The 23,142-nt window shown below is 37.2% G+C and overlaps 2 protein-coding genes across 4 annotated transcripts in view; one reads left to right on the top strand and one right to left on the bottom strand.

The window, feature by feature from the left end:
* Positions 1 to 3,309, bottom strand: part of LOC135209181 (peroxisomal acyl-coenzyme A oxidase 1-like) — a 19,829-nt gene extending 16,520 nt beyond the window's left edge. Inside the window, exon 1 of the mRNA XM_064241868.1 lies at positions 3,118 to 3,309. The gene's annotated coding sequence lies outside the window, so the exon portion shown is untranslated. The remainder of the gene's footprint in view (positions 1 to 3,117) is intronic.
* LOC135209180 (peroxisomal acyl-coenzyme A oxidase 1-like) lies at positions 2,637 to 23,142 on the top strand. 3 transcript variants are annotated; one of them, XM_064241867.1, is made up of 15 exons: positions 2,637 to 2,743; positions 4,673 to 4,894; positions 5,600 to 5,738; positions 7,176 to 7,344; positions 12,066 to 12,189; positions 12,534 to 12,653; positions 13,554 to 13,678; positions 14,127 to 14,287; positions 15,375 to 15,537; positions 18,453 to 18,643; positions 19,349 to 19,458; positions 20,026 to 20,165; positions 20,844 to 20,990; positions 21,686 to 21,849; positions 22,684 to 23,142. In XM_064241867.1, exons 2-15 carry the CDS (start codon positions 4,756 to 4,758, stop codon positions 22,790 to 22,792), a joined length of 2,001 nt encoding a protein of 666 aa, XP_064097937.1. In that variant the 5' UTR covers positions 2,637 to 2,743; positions 4,673 to 4,755; the 3' UTR covers positions 22,793 to 23,142. The 3 variants fall into 3 exon arrangements, with proteins under 3 accessions (XP_064097937.1, XP_064097934.1, XP_064097936.1); XM_064241864.1 differs by lacking the exon at positions 2,637 to 2,743 and adding an exon at positions 3,649 to 3,799; XM_064241866.1 differs by lacking the exon at positions 2,637 to 2,743 and adding an exon at positions 3,701 to 3,841.

The following is a 23,142-nucleotide window of genomic DNA, read 5'->3' as shown; positions in this document are numbered from 1 at the left end:
AAAATTCATGCACCTTTAACTCGACGCGAAACACCTTTTTCAGACATATTAGGCTATTCCGTAGACCTTTCTTACCCCCCCACCACCAACAACAAAGTAGTTTGTAGGCTTACTCCGCGAGTAAGCGAAAATTTATTCAGTGTTTCGTTCACTACGATTCCCCTCGTGTTGGCATAGTGAACGACAAGTCTAAGTTTCGAGGTCTCGAATAATGAATAAAAATATAAATAGAAAGTCCAATATTACTTTGTGGCACACTATGAACGTGATTTTACGTTTACTTTTAATTAATTAAGTATTGGGAAATGAGCTGCATTTTTGTAATGGATTTGCATAGCGGTAAAATGAAGCGCAACATCTTTTCTTGTGTATAAAATTTCTAACACTTTTTAATGCTCGGTCTTCTGTGGGAAATCGTGTTTTCAACTGACATTTTATGAGAAATGTGTTCATTTTCCTACAGATAGATACTTATGGAATAACAATCTGAAAAAAATAAATATTGATGGTGCAGTGGATAAAATCCTCTTGCGAATGTGACTAGCAGATGTCAAATAAGTAGTAAAGACGTAAATGACGATAGTCATATATTTTTCGAGTCATGTCTCGTACAGAAATCAGAACAATTGCGAATGATATAACTGTATCTGATGAACGTAGTATGTGTAAGAATTTGAGTGTACCAAGAATGAAATTCTTCAAAAAATTGTTAAGAATAACTGTGAGGAAACGGGAGAACTTTATTGTATTTTTAAACCAAAAGGAACAAAAGCAACGCTGTTGTTTATGATAAAATGAAGTTAATGTCCTCTGCACCTTAACGAAATTATACTTCCCGAAAGAGACAAAATAGACTCATAGGCACATAACTCTGACATTAGATAGAATCCCCTTGACACTGCCTGTCATTAACTACGTGTATATTAAGAGCGTGTGCGTGTATTAGCCATGCATTCAAGCCTACACACGCACAAATACCTGCATGTGTCACAGTCACTCAAGAAAAGTCAAAAGCATCCTCGCGTACCGCATGCTTTGCGAAGCAAAACAAAACACAGCAATTAGGTGGAGCTAATGCAGCCTCCCGGACTTTGACAACTGAGATATCGTCTTTAATGGCCACCTTATCAAAATAAAGTCAGTAGCGATGCCCGAGCTAGAATTAATGTCTGAATAATATTCTCGTTCCGTAGAGGATCGCTGATGTTGTTTGTTCGCTGTCTAGGTTTGAGCTTCAAATATAGTTTATGTTCTCATTAGAGGATGTAGCGTCAAGTGATGATAGCAAGAATAATTACTTGATTAAAAACTTCCTTTCTCTGTTGGCAGAAAGAATAGGCGGTGAAAATTCGTTTCTCCGATCGGAGCAGCAATGATTACTTAATTCAAATTTCATTTCTTCGATACTGCGTAATTTATTTCCCTTATTAACAATTCCTTGCTCCTACAATGGCAAGAATAATGACTCGAAATGTCCTTTCTCTGATAATTACAAGAATGATTGCAGTACCAATCAATAACAGAAAATATAATCATTTTATTGATTAAAGTTAATACTCTAATATTGACACGATGATTACTTAATTATGAATGTCTTATAAAAAATAAGATTAAGTTGAAAAGAAATCAGCAGAAAAATACTTGACACTTATTCTGTTAAGAGATATACATTTTTTTATTTTAATTTTTCTTATAGGTCTTGGGCGACTGAGAAGGATAACCTAACTCCCTTTTCTAGCCCAGGCCCGAAAGAAAGTGGAAAAAGGATAATGCTTAACCGTGCTAAGTACTCCCGAGGAAATAGTCATTAATTTGCAGCTATAAAAAAAACTGACTCATATCATTCTGCTTTTTGGAAATCTTTTATCCCGCAATTAACTTTCAAATTTTTAAAAGAAGTAGATTGTTTCCAAAGGAGGTCATTGTATTCATTTACGCGTTGCATTAAATTCAAATTCCTTTCATATTGACACAACATTTGTTAAAGAAACTACTCTCGTCTTTTTCCTTTGTGTGAATGTATTATCTTTTAAGAAAAATAAATCCGTGAAATAACAGTAAGCATCAGTTTCATGTCTAGTCTTGGAAATTACTTGAAGATTACAACGCATAAATATTTTTTTTATATATTTTTGTGGTTAAAGTAGCCATCTTTACTTTATCATTTCAGTTTAATAATAAAGCAATATTGTAGTTGTAGCCATATATAGAGAACGATTTGATACAGAGAACGATTTGACATGTAAGTGAAACTAGAAGATGAGGAGATTGACCCGAATGTCTTCACAGTGCCCCTGATTTGTTTGGATACTGTCTTCGACTTCGGTTTCGAGGGTAAAGGATAATGTGTTCGGAAAGCCTACATAGTGAAATATCTAAGACAATGTTCGAGTTTCAATATAAAAAGGAAATGAATTTGTATTTGACCGATGGTTTTTGATCGAGTCTGTTAATTTAGATATGAAAATTACTTCCCATCGTTCGGATGCAATGTTTACGTCAGTGTACTGGCTCGCCGCTGAGATTATTCATGGGACGTCTCTCGGCGGTTAGATAGTCGCTGGGTCTATAGTCTAGAGTCTAGACTCTAGACCAAGTCTTCTGCTTCCTTGCACGGCCTACTACACTTGTCGGTGTCACTTCTGGACAAAGGGTTTTCTTTGATGTACAGTATTTACGTTATTCTTAGAATTATATAGACAATTATCCACGAGGTAGACATAATTCCTCTTGACTTGCCAAGGTTGGTATGAAATCTGCTACTACTACTACTACTATTGATAGTTATTAGCCACATCAATATAGAACAACTTTAACAGTAAAGTCATGACCTTGCACAGTAGTCATTATGAAACTATTTTTTTCTTTCAATATCGAAAAGGCTATAAATGTTGTAAATGTCTTAACACACAAGGGAGATCCTAATTATAAAAAGAGCTACTTACACTAAATGTAAGACTTAGATATCATTAAAATTATATTATTCAATCTAATTGGTGGAACAATGAAAATGAATTAATATTACCAAATAGAAAATTGTTGGGCAAACTTTACTTTTACCACATTATCCAGTATAAATTAGTTAGGTCTGCAAAAACACAAAAATTATAAACTTACCTACAGAGGTGACAGTTTCTACTGGCAGGAGATTACATAGGTGGCCGCTCACCGGGTAACAATGTTTCTAGTAAAATCTGCATGTAGACCATGAGTTGTTTGTAACACAGGCTTAATCTGTACTGATATGATTTCCAAGAGAATTTTTAGATGATAACGCTGAAGACAAACACTCCAATACAATCACAGAAAAGAAAAAAAAGGTGTTGTCGTCAGTGTTAAAGAGTTTAGTACATGGCAACCATGCTCAATGCAACTGAAGAGTGGGTTCACATTTTCCGCTCGCTATTCACTTCACAAAAACGCAGTAGAGTCTTGCAGGCTAGCTAGCATTGTTTTGGGGGGAATGACTCTACTTAAGCTCAGACTTGACATGAAGTAGAAACACACTGAAGTTCCTTCTTCCACGAGAGGGCGAAGTACACAGCTGAGTCTAATCAGAGTTGAGTGTTGGTGGCGAGTCATGTACGATAATCCACAGAATTTCAAGGTCGGAGTACAGTCTCTCTCGGGTGCTAAGTACGGTGGGTTCACGCACTTACACGATCAGCAACTACTAGTCCTAGGTGGACGTTTGTTCTCTCACGTCCAGAACATCCCTAGTTTGTGATTGCGCAGAAGTGATTTGTCATGGTGACTTTGTTGGTGGACAGATTCGTTCGATCTCTCTAAAGCAAGAAAGGTAAAGACAAATCAATTGAATTCTAAGGATATTTAGTGGTGGGTAAGTTACCCAGTCCTCCTTTGGACGAGGATATTTTTTTTCTTTATATTTACTTAGGCATGCTTCAGTTGCAGTTTGTGTGATGCACAGTGAAACTCACACATACACACACACACACACACACACACGATAGAGATAGAGAGAGAGAGAGAGAGAGAGAGAGAGAGAGAGAGAGAGAGAGAGAGAGATTGTAAACTAGAATGCTAGTGTGTGTATATGAAACCGAGAACTTGAAAAAATGTTTAAATTAAAATTATGTTTGTTTTGAACTTGAAACGTATGAATACGAATACAGTTGTAGTTTATAACTCAGCCACTGTTAAATTGCCCACAAGTTGCATTTGTGAAGAAATAATATTTGAAAGACTCTTTGAGCAACAACGTTTTTCTTCTCTTTAATTCATAAGACATCTAAAGACATCAATTGTTTTGAAAATTGATTTTATGAAAATTCAAAATTCACCAGTGATATCGAAGAACCCCATTTATTTGCGTTGGGTGTAGTACACTAAATCATTTGTTTACGTTATCCCATTGCTTTAGGGTCTTAGCGGCGTCCCTTCGGCCCCTGGCTGCAACCTCTTTCATTCCTTTTATTGTACCTCCGTCCACATTCTCGTCTTCCATCTGAATTTCCACCCACTTCTAACAGTTGTTTCATAGTGCGAACGCGAGGTTTTCTTCCTGCTACACCTTTCAAAACCTTGTACTGTCAATTTTTGTTTCAGCGCTGAATGAACTCATAGGTCCCAGAGCTTGGCCGATGGCCTAAATTCTATACTAATGGGCTCTATTCTTACGTGTTCCCATATACTTTTAACATAATTGCAGACAGGTGAACGGCTATATTTAATGCTAAGGAACCTCCACTGAATCGAAGTTGGGAGACAGCAACGTTCCTTGAGAGATAGACAATGTCGACGGCATCAGCTTGGAAAGCAAACTGCGTCCCTGACTTGCGAAGGGAACGCCAGAACTGCTCCTTCGACACCGAAGAACTGACGCACATCGTCGACGGCGGGAAAGAACAAACGGCTCTTCGAAGGAAATTCCGTGAGTTGATTTATTCGGATGCTTCTCAGTTACTCCTTTTCGTTGCATGGTTTATTCAGCTATCTTAGAGGCTTGTTCTTCCACACTGGGTATAGTCAGCCTTCTGTTATGTTGTTTAACGTCGGAGCTGCTTTGCTGCACTAGGTAATCAGCTTTCTTTAACGTAGTTTATTTTTAGAGCTGATTTGAAACATTAGGTAGTCAACCTTCTTGAATATAGTTTATTTTTTTTATAATGTAGTTTATTTTTAGAGCTGTTTTGCTGCGTTAGGTAGTCAGCCATCTTGAATGTTGTTTATTTTTAGAGCTGAGTTGCAACATTAGGTAGTTAGCCTTCTGGAATGTAGTTTATTTATAGAGTTGTTTTGCTAGTTAGGTACTCAGCCTTACTGAATGTAGTTTATTTTAAGAGCTGCTTTGCTGCACTAGGTAGTCAGCTTTCTTTAACATAGTTTATTTTTAAGGCTGTTTTGTTTCGTTAGGTAGTCAGCCTTACTGAATGTAGATCATTTTTAGAGCTGCTTTGCTATACTGGGTAATAAGCCCTCTTTTATGCAACAAAGTCGTAAGAATTGACATGCTGAATTTCAAAGTGATTAGCGTTCTGTCTTGAAAATATTTTAAGTCTGCTTAATGGTTTTTTTATATATATAACTTCAGTCTTTTCCAACAAGGATTTTAACACCATTTATCCCTATCGTGCAGGACAGTTGCTTGCTTCAGACCCAGAGTTCAGGGATGAGATCCCACCGGAGTATCTGAGTCACGAGGACCGCTATCTCAACGAAATGAGGAAGACCTGTCACCTGGATTCGAAAATTGCCGAACTTGAGCTGGATAGGAAGTAGGTAGTTCTCTGTACTCTTAAGTATAACATTAGATTAATAAGATATTACGCTAATGTATATATATAATATATATATATATATATGTATGTATGCATGTATGTTTGTATGTATATTTCTGACTCACCTCTGGACCGAACCCCGATCTTTCGAGTGACAGTCCAGGGCATTAGCATTGCTGATGCCCTGGACTCTGGCTCGAAAGACCCGGGTTGGGTCCCGTGGTGAGTCAGAATATATATATATATATATATATATATATATATATATATATATATATATATATATATATTAGTGCAATATCTTACTAATCTTTGTTATTTGTGTGGGACATGTTACCTTGTGTTCGTTTCCATATATTATGTGTGTGTGTGTGTGTTTGTATGGAGAGAGAGAGAGAGAGAGAGAGAGAGAGAGAGAGACCCCAAGATTGTTTCCTAAAAATATCCTCGGTTCCGGCCTGAAGACAATTTGAATTATGTTTTGTAAAACTTTTCACAGTGATATTAATTTATATCTGTATTTTATTATGAAAGATCTCCTCTTCTGTCAAACGTATATTCTTTTTATTTACCATCGTCAAATTATTTAGTATAAACGGTAATCAAGTTCAGCAAATATTTTGTCCGTGTAGTTGCTTTTCCACGTCATGTGTATGATATATATATATATATATATATATATTATATATATATATATATTGTGTGTGTATAATTGTTTTGTATATAACAATTTTGTGAGAAACTGTGCATGGCGTGAAAAAAGCTTGTGATATGATTTATAGGGACTCAGTAGTGTGGAGCTATTGATGATTCATGATATGGTAACTTGTTAAGAGTGATTAAAAGTTCATGTGACAGGACCATTCATTAGAATATGTAGATAGAGTGACTCGCATGGAGTGGCCGATAGCTGTACTACAATTATCTTGATGGATGAAGTTATGCGAGGAAAGGAAAGTAGATAGAGTGAAGAGATAAAGCAGAAATGACTGGAAGTTTGGGAGCGATTTCAAGAAGAGAAAGCTGACAATGAATATGAGAAAAAGTAAAGGGAAACCAGAAAGACAGGGCAGTGCATGTTAATATTATTATTATTATTAATCCCAATAGGAGGGTTAGAACAGTCAGTGCACCTCATTCGGTGCAATGTAGGCATTACTTAAGGTTCTTTGCAGCTTCCCTTCGGCCACTAGCTGCAACTACTTTCATTCCTTTTACTGTGCCTCCGTTCATATTCTTTCTTCCATCTTACTGTCCACCCTCTCCTAACAACTGTTTCATAGTGCAACTGTTTTGAGGTTTTCCTCCTTAACACCTTTCAAACCTGTCACTGTCAATTTCTGTTTCAGCACTGAATGGCCTTAGTTGCCCCAGTGCTTGGCATAATGCTAAATATCTATTTAAATCAAATCAAATATTACTAATCCTTTTCAGAGCCCTCCTGTTAAGCAAGGCCTCCATGGGAATTTTGAGAGATGGCGACCCACTGTGGATCCACCACAATGTGTTCCTACCTGCCGTCAGTGGTCAGGGGGATGAGGAACAGTGCAAGGAATGGGTTGGTCGCATCAAGAGAGGCGAGGTCTTTGGAACGTACGCCCAGGTAGGGAATGCAGGCGAAGAGGTTAAGTTACGTGTATCTTAGGTTTACCAGACCAACAGCTCAACTAGGGTTGGCCCGAAGGATTCGATATTTTTACCTGGGTAGTAACCAATTGGTTACCTAGCAACGGGACCTACAGCTTATTGTGGGATCCGAACAACATTATATCAAGAAATGAATTTCTGTCACCAGAAATAAATTCCTCTGACTCCGCGTTAGGCGAGCCGAGAATCGAGGCGAAGAGGTGAATGACTACATTTTATAGTAAAAAAATATCAGGATCCCCTCCCTACCCAGCTAAGCTACCTAACCTAACCCACCTTACGCAAAGTTACCTAGCCTAACTAAGCTCTACTTAACCCTGTCTTAATTATTCTAATTTTACCTTACCAGCACTTACTTGACCTAACCGAACTGCATTCAGGCAGTAAAAATAAAATCATTAACTTGATATAAAAAGGAGTCTGCAGTGCCTGGTGAGTTTGGACCACAAGTTAATTTCTGGAGAGTAAGCATTTGGACACGGAAGACAACAGTTTTCATTTTTAATCACATGAAAGTAAAAGCGTAAATTGTCGCTCTTCTGTACACATACTTGCGCCCGCTACCTGATACGCACACACATGCATATACATACATACATATGCGTAGTATATACGTACATGTGCATATATGTATGTGTGTATATGTATATATATATATATATATATATGTGTGTGTGTGTGTGTGTGTGTGTGTGTGTGTGTACAGTAACACTTCGATCTTACACAATTTGAGTTGCGCGCATTCACAAAACACGCAAACTTTTCGTTGGAACGTAATTAATAGTTTCAAAGATATGCGACATTTGCAAAATCCTCAAGAAACCTAGCAGAAGCGTTTATGTTTGATTTTGAAAAAAGTATATAATAATATATAGATATATATTATATATAGATATATATATATATTATTATATATATATTGTATAGTGTAAATAGTGCGAATAAGTACCACGTACTTCCATGATATGCAAAAATGTTCCACAGTAGTAATGTTAAACACGTTTTTTTAAGCTTTGGTCATCTTGTGTGATCTTGGTCACCAAATCACTAAAATACTTTATTTGTGTAGCTGTGCCCACAAAATATTGATGAAATCATAAAGAACGCTTTTTGTATAATTTCAGAAATATACACACACTTTTCATTGCTAAATCTTAGATGAATCCGTGTGCATTAAACTTTCTCATAATCAGCTGCTGTACACAGAAGACTCATCCATATTGCACCAAAATCAGCTATGTACACTATGCCATTCAACTCAATCTTGTATGCACTTTTGCTCTCCCTGTAGTATATAAAAGATCATCTACTATGAGATTCAGGGCCTTTGTAACACGGTTTTTTGGACTTTGCTCCTTATCAAAACATCGGATGTAGCTGAAAGTTGACATATGTAAATTTTATGGCCACACACAAATTTTGTTAGCATTATCAATATCCTAAACCCGATAGCTTTAATTTTTATAGAGTAAAAATTATCTAGCCGACGCCATGGCCAATGATTACGAGCCAAGAGTCGAAAAACATTCATTACGTAAGCAAAGTAAACACCTTTGACGAAATTCCTCTGACTCCGCGTTGGGCGAGCCGAGAATCGAGGCGAAAAGGTGAATGACTGCATTTTATAGTAAAAAAATACCAGGTTCAACTCCCTACCTAGCGAAGCTACATAACCTAACCCACCTTATGCAAACTTACCTAGCCTAACGAAGCTCTACTTAACCCTGTCTTAATTATTCTAATTTTACCTTACCAGCACTTACTTGACCTAACCGAACTGCATTCAGGCAGTAAAAATAAAATCATTAACTTGATATAAAAAGGGGTCTGCAGTGCCTGGTCAGTTTGGACCTCAAGTTAATTTCTGGAGAGTAAGCATTTGGACACGGAAGACAACAGTTTTCATTTTTAATCACATGAAAGTAAAAGCGTCAATTGTCGCTCTTCTGTACACATGCTTGCGCCCGCTACCTGATACGCACACACATGCATATACATACATACATATGCGTAGTATATACGTACATATATACATGTGCATATATGTATGTGTGTATATGTATATATATATATATGTGTGTGTGTGTGTTTGTGTGTGTGTGTGTGTACAGTAACACTTCGATCTTACACAATTTGAGTTGTGAGCATTCACAAAACACGCAAACTTTTCGTTGGAACGTAATTAATAGTTTCAAAGATATGCGACATTTGCAAAATCCTCAAGAAACCTAGCAGAAGCGTTTATGTTTGATTTTGAAAAAAGTATATATATATATATATATATATATATATATATATATATATTGTATAGTGTAAATAGTGCGAATAAGTACCACATTGTACTTCCATGATATGCAAAAATGTTCCACAGTAGTAATGTTAAACACGTTTTTTTAAGCTTTGGTCATCTTGTGTGATCTTGGTCACTAAATCACTAAAATACTTTATTTGTGTAGCTGTGCCCACAAAAGACTGATGAAATCATAAAGAACGCTTTTTGTATAATTTCAGAAATATACACATACACTTTTCATTGCTAAATCTTAGATGAATCCGTGTGCATTAAACTTTCTCATAATCAGCTGCTGTACACAGAAGACTCATCCATATTGCACCAAAATCAGCTATGTACACTATGCCATTCATCTCAATCTTGTATGCACTTTTGCTCTCCTTGTAGTATATAAAAGATCATCTACTATGAGATTCAGGGCCTCTGTAACACGGTTTTTTGGACTTTGCTCCTTGTCAAAGCATCGGATGTAGCTGAAAGTTGACATATGTAAATTTTATGGCCACACACAAATTTTGTTAGCATTATCAATATCCTAAACCCGATAGCTTTAATTTTTATAGAGTAAAAATTATCTAGCCGACACCATGGCCAATGATTACGAGCCAAGAGTCGAAAAACATTCATTACGTAAGCAAAGTAAACACCTTTTGACGAAATGTTGCCCCGCCCATCCACCAGACAGAAACTCATTCACCTTGTTCCATCGGCTCTGAAACCCAAAGACTTTATGAATGGCGGAACGATACATAGAAGTGGGTTGGGTATCTGTGCTAGCATAGTAATACTACTGTAGCAGTAGTGCCGCAACAGTATAGCAGAATGTACATGAATTAAACATTTAGGCCAACTGCTGGGATCCTTGAGAATCATTTAGCTCTTCTTACAACTACTCGAGAAATGAGTTTTTATAGCCAGAAGTTAAATTTTCTAATACAAAATGATAGCCTTCAGTGTTATCCTGAATTATAACGAGGCCAAAGGAGTCTCATGAAGTCATCATTCTGACGATAATAATTGGTGAAGGTTTAAAGCCAAAATATGGTACCGGCTATTTTTTTTTTTTTTTTTTTAGTAAATAGGTAGATAGCCAATAAATAAAAATTGCTTGACATTGGATATAGCAGTTATCAAATCAAGCTTGTCTACTATGTTTTTTTAAAATTACCAACTATTCCCTACATCTTGTCAATCAGATTGTGACCTATAAAGTAGACTTTAATTTCTTAGGAAACTTATTTTGGAAGTTTGACTAATAATCGAAGTGTTTTTGTACTTATTAACATATTTTGTTGGTTTGTTCATTATGACAATTATCAGTGGAGAGGTTTCAGAGTTCATAAAGGTGTGCTGCTTTGCTTATATTTAAATTTGTATGTCATTGTTGCCAGAGGTATAGCCTTCGTTACGTATAGCCAATCATCCATCGAGAAAGAGGGAAGAAATGCTGTCATAAGTTACGTAACGAGTGCGTTCGAAACCTTTTCTCTGAGTAAGTTGGCCCGTCTTCAAAAAAAGTCACATTTACATTATAAGTACCAAATTTATTCAACCTACGTAATGCAGAATACAGTCAAAATTTATGTGCAGATATAATGTGTATTCTGAATAAGCGCTATATCTGTGAAATGCATAGATAAAAAGTTATTGTGAAAAAACTGTGTTACAGAGGCCCTGAATCTCATAGTAGGTTTGTTCCCCACCTCTTTCCGAACCCTTCGGAATTATATACTTTTTTCCACCAGCCTCTCGTCTTCTCTTGTTTCTACACCACCATCAAAACGCTCTTGAATTTGTCCTTTCATCTACGCTAACCATCTTACTATAATGGGTATAATGCCTGTCCGTCCGTCTGTCATTCAATAACGGCCAAACGGCTGGTCCGATGGGTATGAAACTTGGCAGGGTTATGGTGGGGACCCCTAAGATGGTTTATAATGTGGTTTCATCCATTCCCCAACCCCCCTTACGAAGGGGTAGGGATGAGAAAGGATTCCCTGAAACCGAGCTGGTTCTGCCCGTGAAATGAGGCTGGTTATGCCCGTAGAATTAGTTACTTTACTACTTTTCTTACATAATTTGTGTATACATATGTTTGCTACTTTTAAGAATGCTGGTTATCTCCACATTTCTGAACGTGTTGATACTTCTTATACCACATACATCAAGCAATTAATTCATCTTAATGTCTTCAACATTTTTCATTTAAATTCATCATCCACACCTTACTTCCATGATGGAAAGCTAGGTCAGCCAGCCTCTTTTAACATCCCTACTTGAAGGAAATCGGTAGTATGACTAAACCCCAGATGAATTAAATGCTTCAGTTACCGAAGCTAAACACTGTTCGCAAAGGCTTTCATAACTCCATTCCATCTCTCCAGACGGAATTAGGACATGGTACCTTCCTGCGAGGACTAGAAACCACGGCCACCTACGACCCGGCCACCCGGGAATTCGTCATCCATTCGCCAACCGTAACAGCTGCCAAATGGTGGCCTGGCGGGCGTAAGTTTATCACGAATTCGTTTCTTTTAGAGGAGTTGTGAGTTCGTGAGGCCGTGTTTTTATTTTATTTGTATTTATTTTTATTTATTTATTTAATTTTTTTAAGCGTGTAAGTACGTTTTGAATTTTGGTGTTGCCTCAAAATTATGACTGAATTATTCTTTTTCAGTTACTGTCGTCATTATTTTCATTGTTGTAGGGATTGATATCACCATCGCTATGATAATTATTATTAAAATGATAAATTATATTGTTTATTCACAATAACGATCAATTACAATGCGTATAGTAATATAAAATAAGAATGAATAACTATAACAAACTATAGCCTTTTATATTTTCAGTGGCGACCAGTTCCACCCACGCCGCCGTCATGGCACTGCTGTTCACCAAGGGACAGTGCCACGGCCCTCACTTGTTCATGGTGCCGCTCCGGAACAGCAACACTTACAAGAGTTTGCCAGGTCAGTCTGGTGTTGTTTCCAAGTCCTCAGAGATACCTGACTTCCAATAAACATTCGTTATACAGAGGCCGATGTGATCGGTGATTAAATGTCCATATCTTTGAAATCTGCTTATTTATACATAGTTTTTGCATAGTTCCTGATTTTTAAATAATTCTCGTAATTCAGATGCTGATTTAATGGCCGTATCTTTATATTCTTTGTGTTTATGCAAAGCTTTTCCCTGTTACATATTTTTGAAGTTTACAGTTCAGACGCGTTGCAAACCGTATCTGTAAATATTCCTCCTTTTTAAGCTACGTTGCACAAGCTTATCTTTAAATATTCTCCCAATACAGCTAACGCTAGTTTGCACAAGCTTTAAATATTCTCCCTTTTAAGCTACGTAGCACAAGCTTATCTTTAAATATTCCCCCTTTTTAAGCTACACCACACAAGCTTATCTTTAAATAATTTCCCTTTTTAAGCTACGTTGCACAAGCTTATCTTTAAATATTCTCCATATTTAAGCTACGTTGCACAAGTTTATCTTTAAATATTCCCCCTTTTTAAGCTACGTTGCACAAGCTTATCTTTAAATATTCTCCCTTTTTAAGCTACGTTGCAAAAGCTTATCTTTAAATATTTTCCCTTTTTAAGCTACGTTGCACAAGCTTATCTTTAAATATCCCCCCTTTTTAAGCTACGTTGCTCAAGCGTATCTTTAAATATCCCCCCTTTTTAAGCTACGTTGCACAAGCTTATCTTTAAATGTTCTCCCTATTTAAGCTACGTTGCACAAGCTTATCTTTAAATATTCCCCCCTTTTTAAGCTCCATTATTTAAAACTTGAAAGTTTCGATTTTTAAAATCCTTTCCCTAATATTTTATTGTTTTATCTCGCCTTCATCATCGTGTCAGGAATCACTCTGGGCGAGATTGGGCCCCGCATGGGACTACAGTCGAACGATAACGGGTTCGTTCGCTTCGACAATTTTAGGATTCCAAGGAGGAATATGCTGATGAAATATTCACAAGTGCGAGAGGTAAGGGGAGGGAGAAGCGTAGGTTAAGAACGAAAATATAGAGCAGATTAATTCTTGGCTTATTTCTCTCATTTTTTTTTTTTTTTTAGTTTTTGGAAAAGAAAACTATCGAGGCGACTTTGTCCGTCCGTCTGCACTTTTGCTTTCCGCCTTCAGATCTTAAAAAACGACTGAGGTTAGAGGGCTGCCAGTTGGTATGTTGATCATCCATCCTCCAGTCGTCAAACATACCATTTTGCAGCGCTCTAGCCAAGGTCATTTTTATTTTATTTAAGGTTAAAGTTAGCTATAATCGTGCGTCTGGCATAGCCCTCCACAGCCGGCTGAACGTTTCATGGAACGTACTTTGGCTCACTTTTTACTCACTTATTATTTGTTTCTTTCTATCACCAGTTTTTAACCAACTTTCACTCATTCTTACTCCACATATACAACTCATGTATTGCAGGATGGGACTTACATCAAGCCGGTGCACAGTAAGCTGTCGTATGGTGCCATGGTACGGGTAAGGGTGGGCATTGCAAGGGACGTGTGTGTGCAGCTGCAGCAGGCTGTTACCATCGCTGCCAGGTACTCGGCTGTGCGTCGTCAGTCCGAATTGGTCCCCGGGTAAGTAAGTGTGATGTAAAATTTCTCTCTCTCTCTCTCTCTCTCTCTCTCTCTCTCTCTCTCTCTCTCTCTCTCTTATATATATATATCTATATATATATATATATATATATATCTATATAATACACATATATGTGTGTATATATATATATATATATGTATATATATTATATATGTGTGTGTGTGTATACTATACATACGTACTACCTACACACGTATACGATTTGTATGCATTTACTTTCCTTGCAATTAGAATTTACTTGAAAGTATTGGGTCATTTTTTTAAATTTTTTGGCCGAAAATTGAACCTAGTATCTATATGCATTCATCCAAGGTCTATAGTCATCCGTTTAGCCCAATATCATCTATGAAAAAATAGTTTTATTGTGTATATCCCTCACAACTTTGTTTTTCATAGCCACACTGTGTTTATATTGCTAATTTCCTCATTATCGACATAATTATGACCAATGTGGTATCGTCACTATCATTCTCACCATTGAAAAATCCCCTGCACCGTCATTACCTAAATATTCACCATCAGTAACATGATCTCCATCATCACTGTCATTATCCCAACCAGGGAGGGAGATCCATCACTATCATGGCATTAGCCAACATGATCTCCATCAGTATCGTCATCCAAAGCGCCATATCACTATCATAATCACTATAATTATGCTCTCAAGTAGGTTCATTATCGATGGCTTCGTTATAACCTTAGTTATTAACATTAATAAGATCCCAATCCTATTATAATCAGGCCCATCATATAGATAATGGAGATCTTAAGTGACAGTGAAATTTTCACTGTCACTTAAGATCTTTATTATCGATCTACATGTTCACCACAACACCATCTGCATCAATATTTCACCTCCGTCAGAGTTAGTGCCGTCAGTACACTTCACGCGGTGCACTGCAGGCTTGGACTTTGCCCTAAATTCTTTAATGTTTTCAATTCATCAATATTTCACCGTCACCATCCATCCCAAAAGCTATCATGATCACCACATTCACTCAGCGAATCACTGTGATTATCACTATGAGTATCACCACATACCTTCGCCGCCTACATCTCCTGCAGGGAGCCGGAGCCCCAGATCCTCGATTACCAGACCCAGCAGTACAAAGTCCTCCCCCAGGTCGCCTCCGTCTTCGCCCTTCTCTTCTCCTCCCGAAGGGTGGTCGATTTCTTCTACTCCGTCTCAGCCCAGATGGACGGGGGAGATCTGTCCCTCTTGCCCGAGGTGAATGCCACGTTTTCGTGTGAAATTTGTCCATGTATGTTAATTTTTTTTTTTTACTTCACTCCATATTTTTCAATGTGCATTCTAGGTTTTCGATTTCACCCCATATTTTTCATTGTGCACTAAATGTTCCTAACTTACATTCACATTTTCCTAATGTATGTTTCGTATATTTTGTTAGTGTCATTTTCCATGATTTATTTTAAGCATTTTTAGCTTCTACTTCATAAATTTTACATGATGTCTCATATAAAAAGATTCAGTCTACTTTTTTTTAAGTTTTATCGTTTTTTCTTAAATGTTTTAACATTAACATTATAGTGTTACTTGTATTCCAAAATTTTAACATCGACATTCATTATTTTTAAACTCCATTCAGTAATTTTTTCCGCTTCATTTCACATTTTTGTTCATTAAATCTTGCCGCTAACAACTTTAGCAGTTTACTTCCTTTATCTTAAACAGTTTCCCATTTCTTGTTCCTTCATCCTTTACTTAGACTCATTTGATCTTGAATTATATAGTGACCCGGAGTAGTTTCATGTAAATAATAATAATAATAATAATAATAATAATAATAATAATAATAATAATAATAATAATAATAATAATAATAATAATAATAATAATGAGTTTGGAATAGAAAAATGCGCCTTAGTCAACATACAAAAAGGCAAAGTAACGAGAACTGATGGGATAAAGCTACCAGATGGGAGCAACATCAAACACATAGATGAGACAGGATACAAATACCTGGGAATAATGGAAGGAGGGGATATAAAACACCAAGAGATGAAGGACACGATCAGGAAAGAATATATGCAGAGACTCAAGGCGATACTCAAGTCAAAACTCAACGCCGGAAATATGATAAAAGCCATAAACACATGGGCAGTGCCAGTAATCAGATACAGCGCAGGAATAGTGGAATGGACGAAGGCAGAACTCCGCAGCATAGATAAGAAAACCAGGAAACATATGACAATACACAAAGCACTACACCCAAGAGCAAATACGGACAGACTATACATAACACGAAAGGAAGGAGGGAGAGGACTACTAAGTATAGAGGACTGCGTCAACATCGAGAACAGAGCACTGGGGCAATATCTGAAAACCAGTGAAGACGAGTGGCTAAAGAGTGCATGGGAAGAAGGACTAATAAAAGTAGATGAAGACCCAGAAATATACAGAGACAGGAGAGAAAGACAGACAGAACAGAGGACTGGCACAACAAACCAATGCACGGACAATACATGAGACAGACTAAAGAACTAGCCAGCGATGACACATGGCAATGGCTACAGAGGGGAGAGCTAAAGAAGGAAACTGAAGGAATGATAACAGCGGCACAAGATCAGGCCCTAAGAACCAGATATGTTCAAAGAACGATAGACGGAAATAACATCTCTCCCATATGTAGGAAGTGCAATACGAAAAATGAAACCATAAACCACATAGCAAGCGAATGCCCGGCACTTGCACAGAACCAGTACAAAAAGAGGCATGATTCAGTGGCAAAAGCCCTCCACTGGAGCCTGTGCAAGAAACATCAGCTACCTTGCAGTAATAAGTGGTACGAGCACCAACCTGAAGGAGTGATAGAAAACGATCAGGCAAAGATCCTCTAGGACTATGGTATCAGAACGGATAGGGTGATACGTGCAAACAGACCAGACGTGACGTTGATTGACAAAGTCAAGAAGAAAGTATCACTCATTGATGTCGCAATACCATGGGACACCAGAGTTGAAGAGAAAGAGAGGGAAAAAATGAATAAGTATCAAGATCTGAAAATAGAAATAAGAAGGATATGGGATATGCCAGTGGAAATCGTACCCATAATCATAGGAGCACTAGGCACGATCCCAAGATCCCTGAAAAGGAATCTAGAAAAACTAGAGGCTGAGGTAGCTCCAGGACTCATGCAGAAGAGTGTGATCCTAGAAACGGCACACATAGTAAGAAAAGTGATGGACTCCTAAGGAGGCAGGATGCAACCCGGAACCCCACACTATAAATACCACCCAGCCGAATTGGAGGACTGTGATAGAGCAATAAAAAAAAAAAAAATTAATAATAACTAATATAATAATAATTAATTAGTTATTATTATTATTATTATTATTCTTATTATTATTATTATTATTATTATTATTATTATTATTATTATTATTATTACTGGGATTAAGAAGTTTTTAACCCAACCGGACCACCAGTTCTAAAAGTCTCGCATGGGTTTGAACTATCATGGGAGTGACTTATGTTCTTAGGAAAATTACAACCAAATCATCAAGAATTTATGAAGTCTAATAAGGAAAAGATACTTTGTCTAAAGATTGGCAAACAAGTGTCTGTGTTCCATAAGGGTGAGTCTTAAGTTGGAATGTAAATCCTTTCGTTGCCTTGAAATCAATTTTCAGAAAAGATGAACAGGTTATTGCTTTGTACTATTATCTCTGGGATACTCGTGGTTAATTTCAAGATCATTCAGTTTTCATACTCATCTTTCAATCTGCTATCAGATAATATTTTTGCTCATCCCTTTAATCTTCGATTTTAACGAAATACTCATAATGTATTATGACTTGGCTTCAGTATCCTTTTTTTGGAATTAACTTTGAAAAAGCCTTGTGTGGTTTACACTTGAAAACTCTCTATGAAGTCAGTGTTCACAATTCGTTATGAAACTCCTCACCAGCAGTTTAGGAAGCAACCTTCAGAAAACTTGCTAAAATACATGTTTCTTCTCTCGCAAAGATGCTTTCTGCATCACTACAATTAAGGGTGGTTTTCAAATAAATTCAATCCTCACTACCTCTGAATCAACCTGCAGATTACTAAGTCTGCACTTCGGTTAAATTCTCCGGTTTCCAAAAAAGCTTCTACTAATATTTCCTGGTCTCATTCCCCAGCTCCACGCATTGTCTAGTGGCATCAAAGCTCTGGCAGCATCCGACGCTTCTAGTGGCATCGAAATTTGCCGCCTAGCCTGCGGGGGGCACGGGTACCTGGCGTCCTCGAACCTGCCTCGGCTCTATACTGGAACTACCTGCGCCATCACTTACGAGGGAGAGAACACCGTCCTGTGGCTTCAGGTTGCGAGGTAATCAAATTGGGTTGACCCTGAGAAGCGTGATTTAATACTGAAATGTTCATTGAATCAATTTGAAAAGACTCATTCACTTCGAAATAAAAACGATTTTTATAATCAGCGAATATTTATCGATTTTATAAATTTTAAATGTTTCGATGAACGTGAAATTAGCCTCATTCATGATGAACGTGCTCATCAGTTCGAATTATACTATTGGTCTCCAGTAAGTCCTGAGATTTCTTGGATATTCTCCCTTTCTTTGTTTCGTAACTTCCTTTTCCATTGCTCTTCCAGGCCAGCTGTTCCTCAACCCTTCCCATAATATATCTTTATGCCACTTCATTTATAATGCTTTCTTATCATTGCGCTCCCCTCACATAATTTTCTCTACAAATAACATACAGAAACATTCATTTTTTTTTATCCGTTATTACTTGCCATACAGCGATCTAGCGCCTCAGTGGCGTGCTCGGTATGGAATTGGCCTGCCACATCGGTGGCCGCGAGTTAAATTTTCGGGCATTCCATTGAGGTGTGAGATGTGTATTTCTGGTGATAGGAGTTCACTCTCGACGTGGTTCGGAAGTCACGTAAAGCCGTTGGTCCAGTTGCTGAATAACCACTGGTTCCATGCAACGTAAAAACACCATACAAACAAAACATACAGCGATCTCCCATCATTTCTGTACCTTTCTGGATTTCGTCCAATTCCAGGTACCTCGTTAAGTCTTGCCGAGCAGCTCGGAAAAGCAACACTCTGGGTCTTACCGTTGGGTATTTGGCAGGTCAACCAACATCTAGGAATGGAGATTTATCCAGCAAAGGTATTCTTATGCTTTATAAAATGCAGTAGACAAGTATATAATTTATACTAAGTCACTCACTTCGTTGGGTTCTTAAGCCATATTTTGATCAGTTTCCGACGGCACCAGACTCCTAGGGTCGGATGAAAGTTGGATTTTTTTCATGCCAGGATAAGTAAGCTGTCCTGATTGCATCATTATATTTAATCTTGAGGTGTTTTTATATATGAGTCTGATCACATCACCGTTTCATATGCCCTTTAATATCTAATTCGCTTCCCTCGGAATTAATATATTTTCATATATGTTAACAGAAGGGGAATTTTTTTTAGTGGATAAGAAATTCGTCGGCTCGTGGGCGCGAACGACGGAATTCAGGACGTACAGTGAAGCGCTTTAAACCGCACGGCTATCACGAGAGGTAGAGCGAATTAGATATTAAAGGACATTTGTAGCTTAGTGTGTGTGTGTGTGTGTGCGCGCGAGCGAGTGTGCGGGTGTGTATAGTTTCTTCTAATTTTTCTTGTTAGCATGTTTATGTGCGATAATAAACTAAGTCATGTATATACTTTCCGTTTTAAAAATAAGGTTTGGTTGAAGCATACAAAGTAGCAGCGAGCTCCCTGGTGGCCAGTGCTGAGCGCCGACTTCAGAGTCTGTGCGACTCGGGAATGGCCTACCACCACGCTTGGAACAACTGCGCTGTCATGCTCGTGAAATGTGCCGAGGTCAGTGTGTTCATGAAAATATTCTCTGTCAGGTGTAATGTACAAAGATTTGCCGTGAAACTCAGAAGTATAATAGTGTCACACGATTCCTTTTAGTTCTGAACATCGGAAAAATAGGCAGTGTTCTATTTCTGTTTGAATGATACGAGTGTCGCCTTTTAAAACGTAAAATTTATTGACTTCACAGAATTTAACTTATACGATCTCGTTTCCAAGCTTCATGATAATATCCTAAAACCGAGAAGTGGGAATACTTCAGTAAGCCCTGATTTTAGTTATTAGTATTATTGTTTTAAGGGGTCCAGAATAATAAGAATGTTAAAAGTTCGTGTATAATTTATAAACGCTTAATAAAAGCTTTCGAACCCCTCCCAGATAAGGGTTCGAAAGCTTTTATGAAGTGTTTATAAATTATACACCCGAACTTTTAACATTCTTAGTATTGTGGACCCCTTAAATCTTAGAACGTATAAACTCTCGCGATAGAGAATTTGTTCCCAATTATTATTATTATTGTTAATTGCTTTTGTTTTCATTGTTGTTGTAACTATTGTCAGTTTAAATATAATGAAAACAAATAGCCTTTTCCCGTAGTAATGAAAACGTGTTTCTGTCAGCGGACATATTCTAAACGATCTCATATAAATCATATTTTCTATTCGTTTTGTTCCTCTTCAGGCGCACATGAGGTACTACGTGTGTGAGAAATACTTTGACAGCGTCGAAACTGTAGCCATGAAGCCAGAACTCCGAGAGATCATGAGAAATCTGAGTCGTTTGTATCTGATTTACCACATCACTCTGCAACCCGGCGCTTTTCTGAAGGTGGGTTAGTTGCCCCCCCCCCCCCCTCTCTCTCTCTCTCTCTCTCTCTCTCTCTCTCTCTCTCTCTCTCTCCTAAAGATACCAGTAATGCTTTTCCTTTTTGCTTACTCATCTTTGAAGCGAAACATTAATCACATTACCTCATAGTTGGGCATTGCCGTCAGTGAGATGCACTGCAAGCATTACTAATGACTGTTTACAACATCTCTTCGGCCATTCAGGTGCATTTTAACATTTTACTTAACCTCCGTTTCCACTTCCTTTCTTCCATCTTGCTCTCCAACCACCGAACTCCCTCGTTTTCACTGTTTTAAGCGCGGAATGGCGGATAGCCCCCCGCCCCCCAGTGTTTGGCTTTTTCATAAGTTAGTCAGTTAGTTAAAGATGTCTTCAGAAACATAAATTATATATTTAAAGAAAGCAATTTTGCTCTCAAATTTACTCTGCTCTAAATTAAACATTAATCATTTTCCAACTAAGTATCACTTATAAATAAAGGTTTTTCATTATCTTCCGTGGCATTACGTTTATTTACACATAGCATCACGTTTTATATATTTCGCGATCAAGTTATTCAAGTATAACTTACGCAAGGTGAATTCATGGAGAGCTCTTAAGCGTAGGAGTCCATAATTCTAACAATAAAAATTTGATTTTTTTTTATTAATTAATTTAAACTTCCTACTCCACAACAGAGCAGTGCCTTGACTGCAGAGGAGATCAGTCATCTGGAAGAGGAAATGTGCAGTCTGTTGGCGTCCTTGAGACCACAGGCTGTTTCCATTGTCGACTCATTCGATTTTGACGATGACCAGTTGAAGTCGACCCTGGGCGCTTGGGATGGGAATGTTTATCAAAGGTAGGAAGCACCTTTTCCCTCCACAAGCTTTCCTTTTTTATTTCATTTATCAGGCATATTTTACTGATATTTTATAGTAATTTTCTGCGTAGAGAGCAGACCGAAGGCGATCTGTAGCACATTGTTTCGTATTGACAATGATTGGACCGTCACAACTTAAATAACGAGTTAGTTGTGCATACCAAATTCTAACATAAGCTATTAATAACATATTTTGCAAAAAGAATGAAATTGAAGTCCTACTTTTACCACTTTGATTCAGTCAACTAAATAATGCTCAACCACTTTGATTCAGTCTACTAAATAATGCTAAAAAAAAATGCCGCTTTGTACTCGTGTAAATTTAAACTACTTTGGAAGATATTTGGGAATGGTGTCGTGAATTTTCCATTTTCTGATACTTTTTAATGGTGAAAAATGTCCAATAGAGTTGCAGTTCTTGCTTTTATACATGGAATTATAACTAACCAATTTTTTTTTAATTATATTTTTGCATTTCACTGAAGAAATGCTTTTTTCCAAACAACCTTATGATGAAATCGCCGACTTTCACTAAAATAAAGGGAAATTAAATTAAATATTTCCATTTCTAACTATGTTTGTATATTAAAACGTTCAAAATCATTGCAATTATTTAACGTAAATAGACTATGCTACAGAAATATATTTGGAAAAAATGGAGATCATCATTTTTTATTTAAATAAGTTGAGAAATTTTTTAGATGGATTTTAATGAAGATGAAGAAATTCTCCTCAAGAAAATTATCCTTGTATCAAAAGGCAGCTTCACAGTAACATCTTCCTAACTAAGAATTCAATCGTTTCTGTTTTCAGAATCTATGATGAAGCCATGAAGAGCCCACTGAACAAGAAGGACGTGCCCGATGCGTTCCATAAATACCTGAGGCCGCTCATGAAATCTACCTTGAGATCGAGCTTGTGAAAGTCAAGTCTCATAAGTCTTTGTCTCTGTACCAAATGTTGATCAAGTGGATGGGGTCCCTTAGTAAATGTTTCTATAGAGTTTCGGCAGAATCCGTTCCCCTGTTAACGGGATATATCTTGTTAATAATGTCAAACACGGATGAAGACGTTACATCCTCCCAACCTCGTTGGAGGAGGTAACGAAAGATAGAATATTATACAAATTAATACGTGGCTTCTAGCTTGTTTGTAATCCAACTTTGGCAGAGAACGCGTAAACAGTTTAAAAAATTACATATAATAGAAATGTGTGTGTTAAGTCTTGTGTAGGCATGAAAATACGAGTAAATAAAAAAAAGAAATTGGGAA

This window comes from Macrobrachium nipponense, chromosome 37 (assembly GCF_015104395.2).
Source record: "Macrobrachium nipponense isolate FS-2020 chromosome 37, ASM1510439v2, whole genome shotgun sequence".
NCBI classification, from domain to species: domain Eukaryota; kingdom Metazoa; phylum Arthropoda; class Malacostraca; order Decapoda; family Palaemonidae; genus Macrobrachium; species Macrobrachium nipponense.
The sequence above is the reverse complement of the archived record's forward strand: the minus strand, read 5'-3'. Positions and strand labels throughout refer to the sequence as shown.

Excerpts from the sequence above, each read along its gene's own strand:
- LOC135209180 (XM_064241867.1), top strand. The coding sequence starts at position 4,756 with ATGTCGACGGCATCAGCTTGGAAAGCAAACTGCGTCCCTGACTTGCGA. Across the intron at positions 5,739-7,175 it reads GAACTTGAGCTGGATAGGAA|AGCCCTCCTGTTAAGCAAGG; the intron begins GTAGGTAGTTCT and ends AATCCTTTTCAG. Across the intron at positions 15,538-18,452 it reads ATCTGTCCCTCTTGCCCGAG|CTCCACGCATTGTCTAGTGG; the intron begins GTGAATGCCACG and ends CTCATTCCCCAG.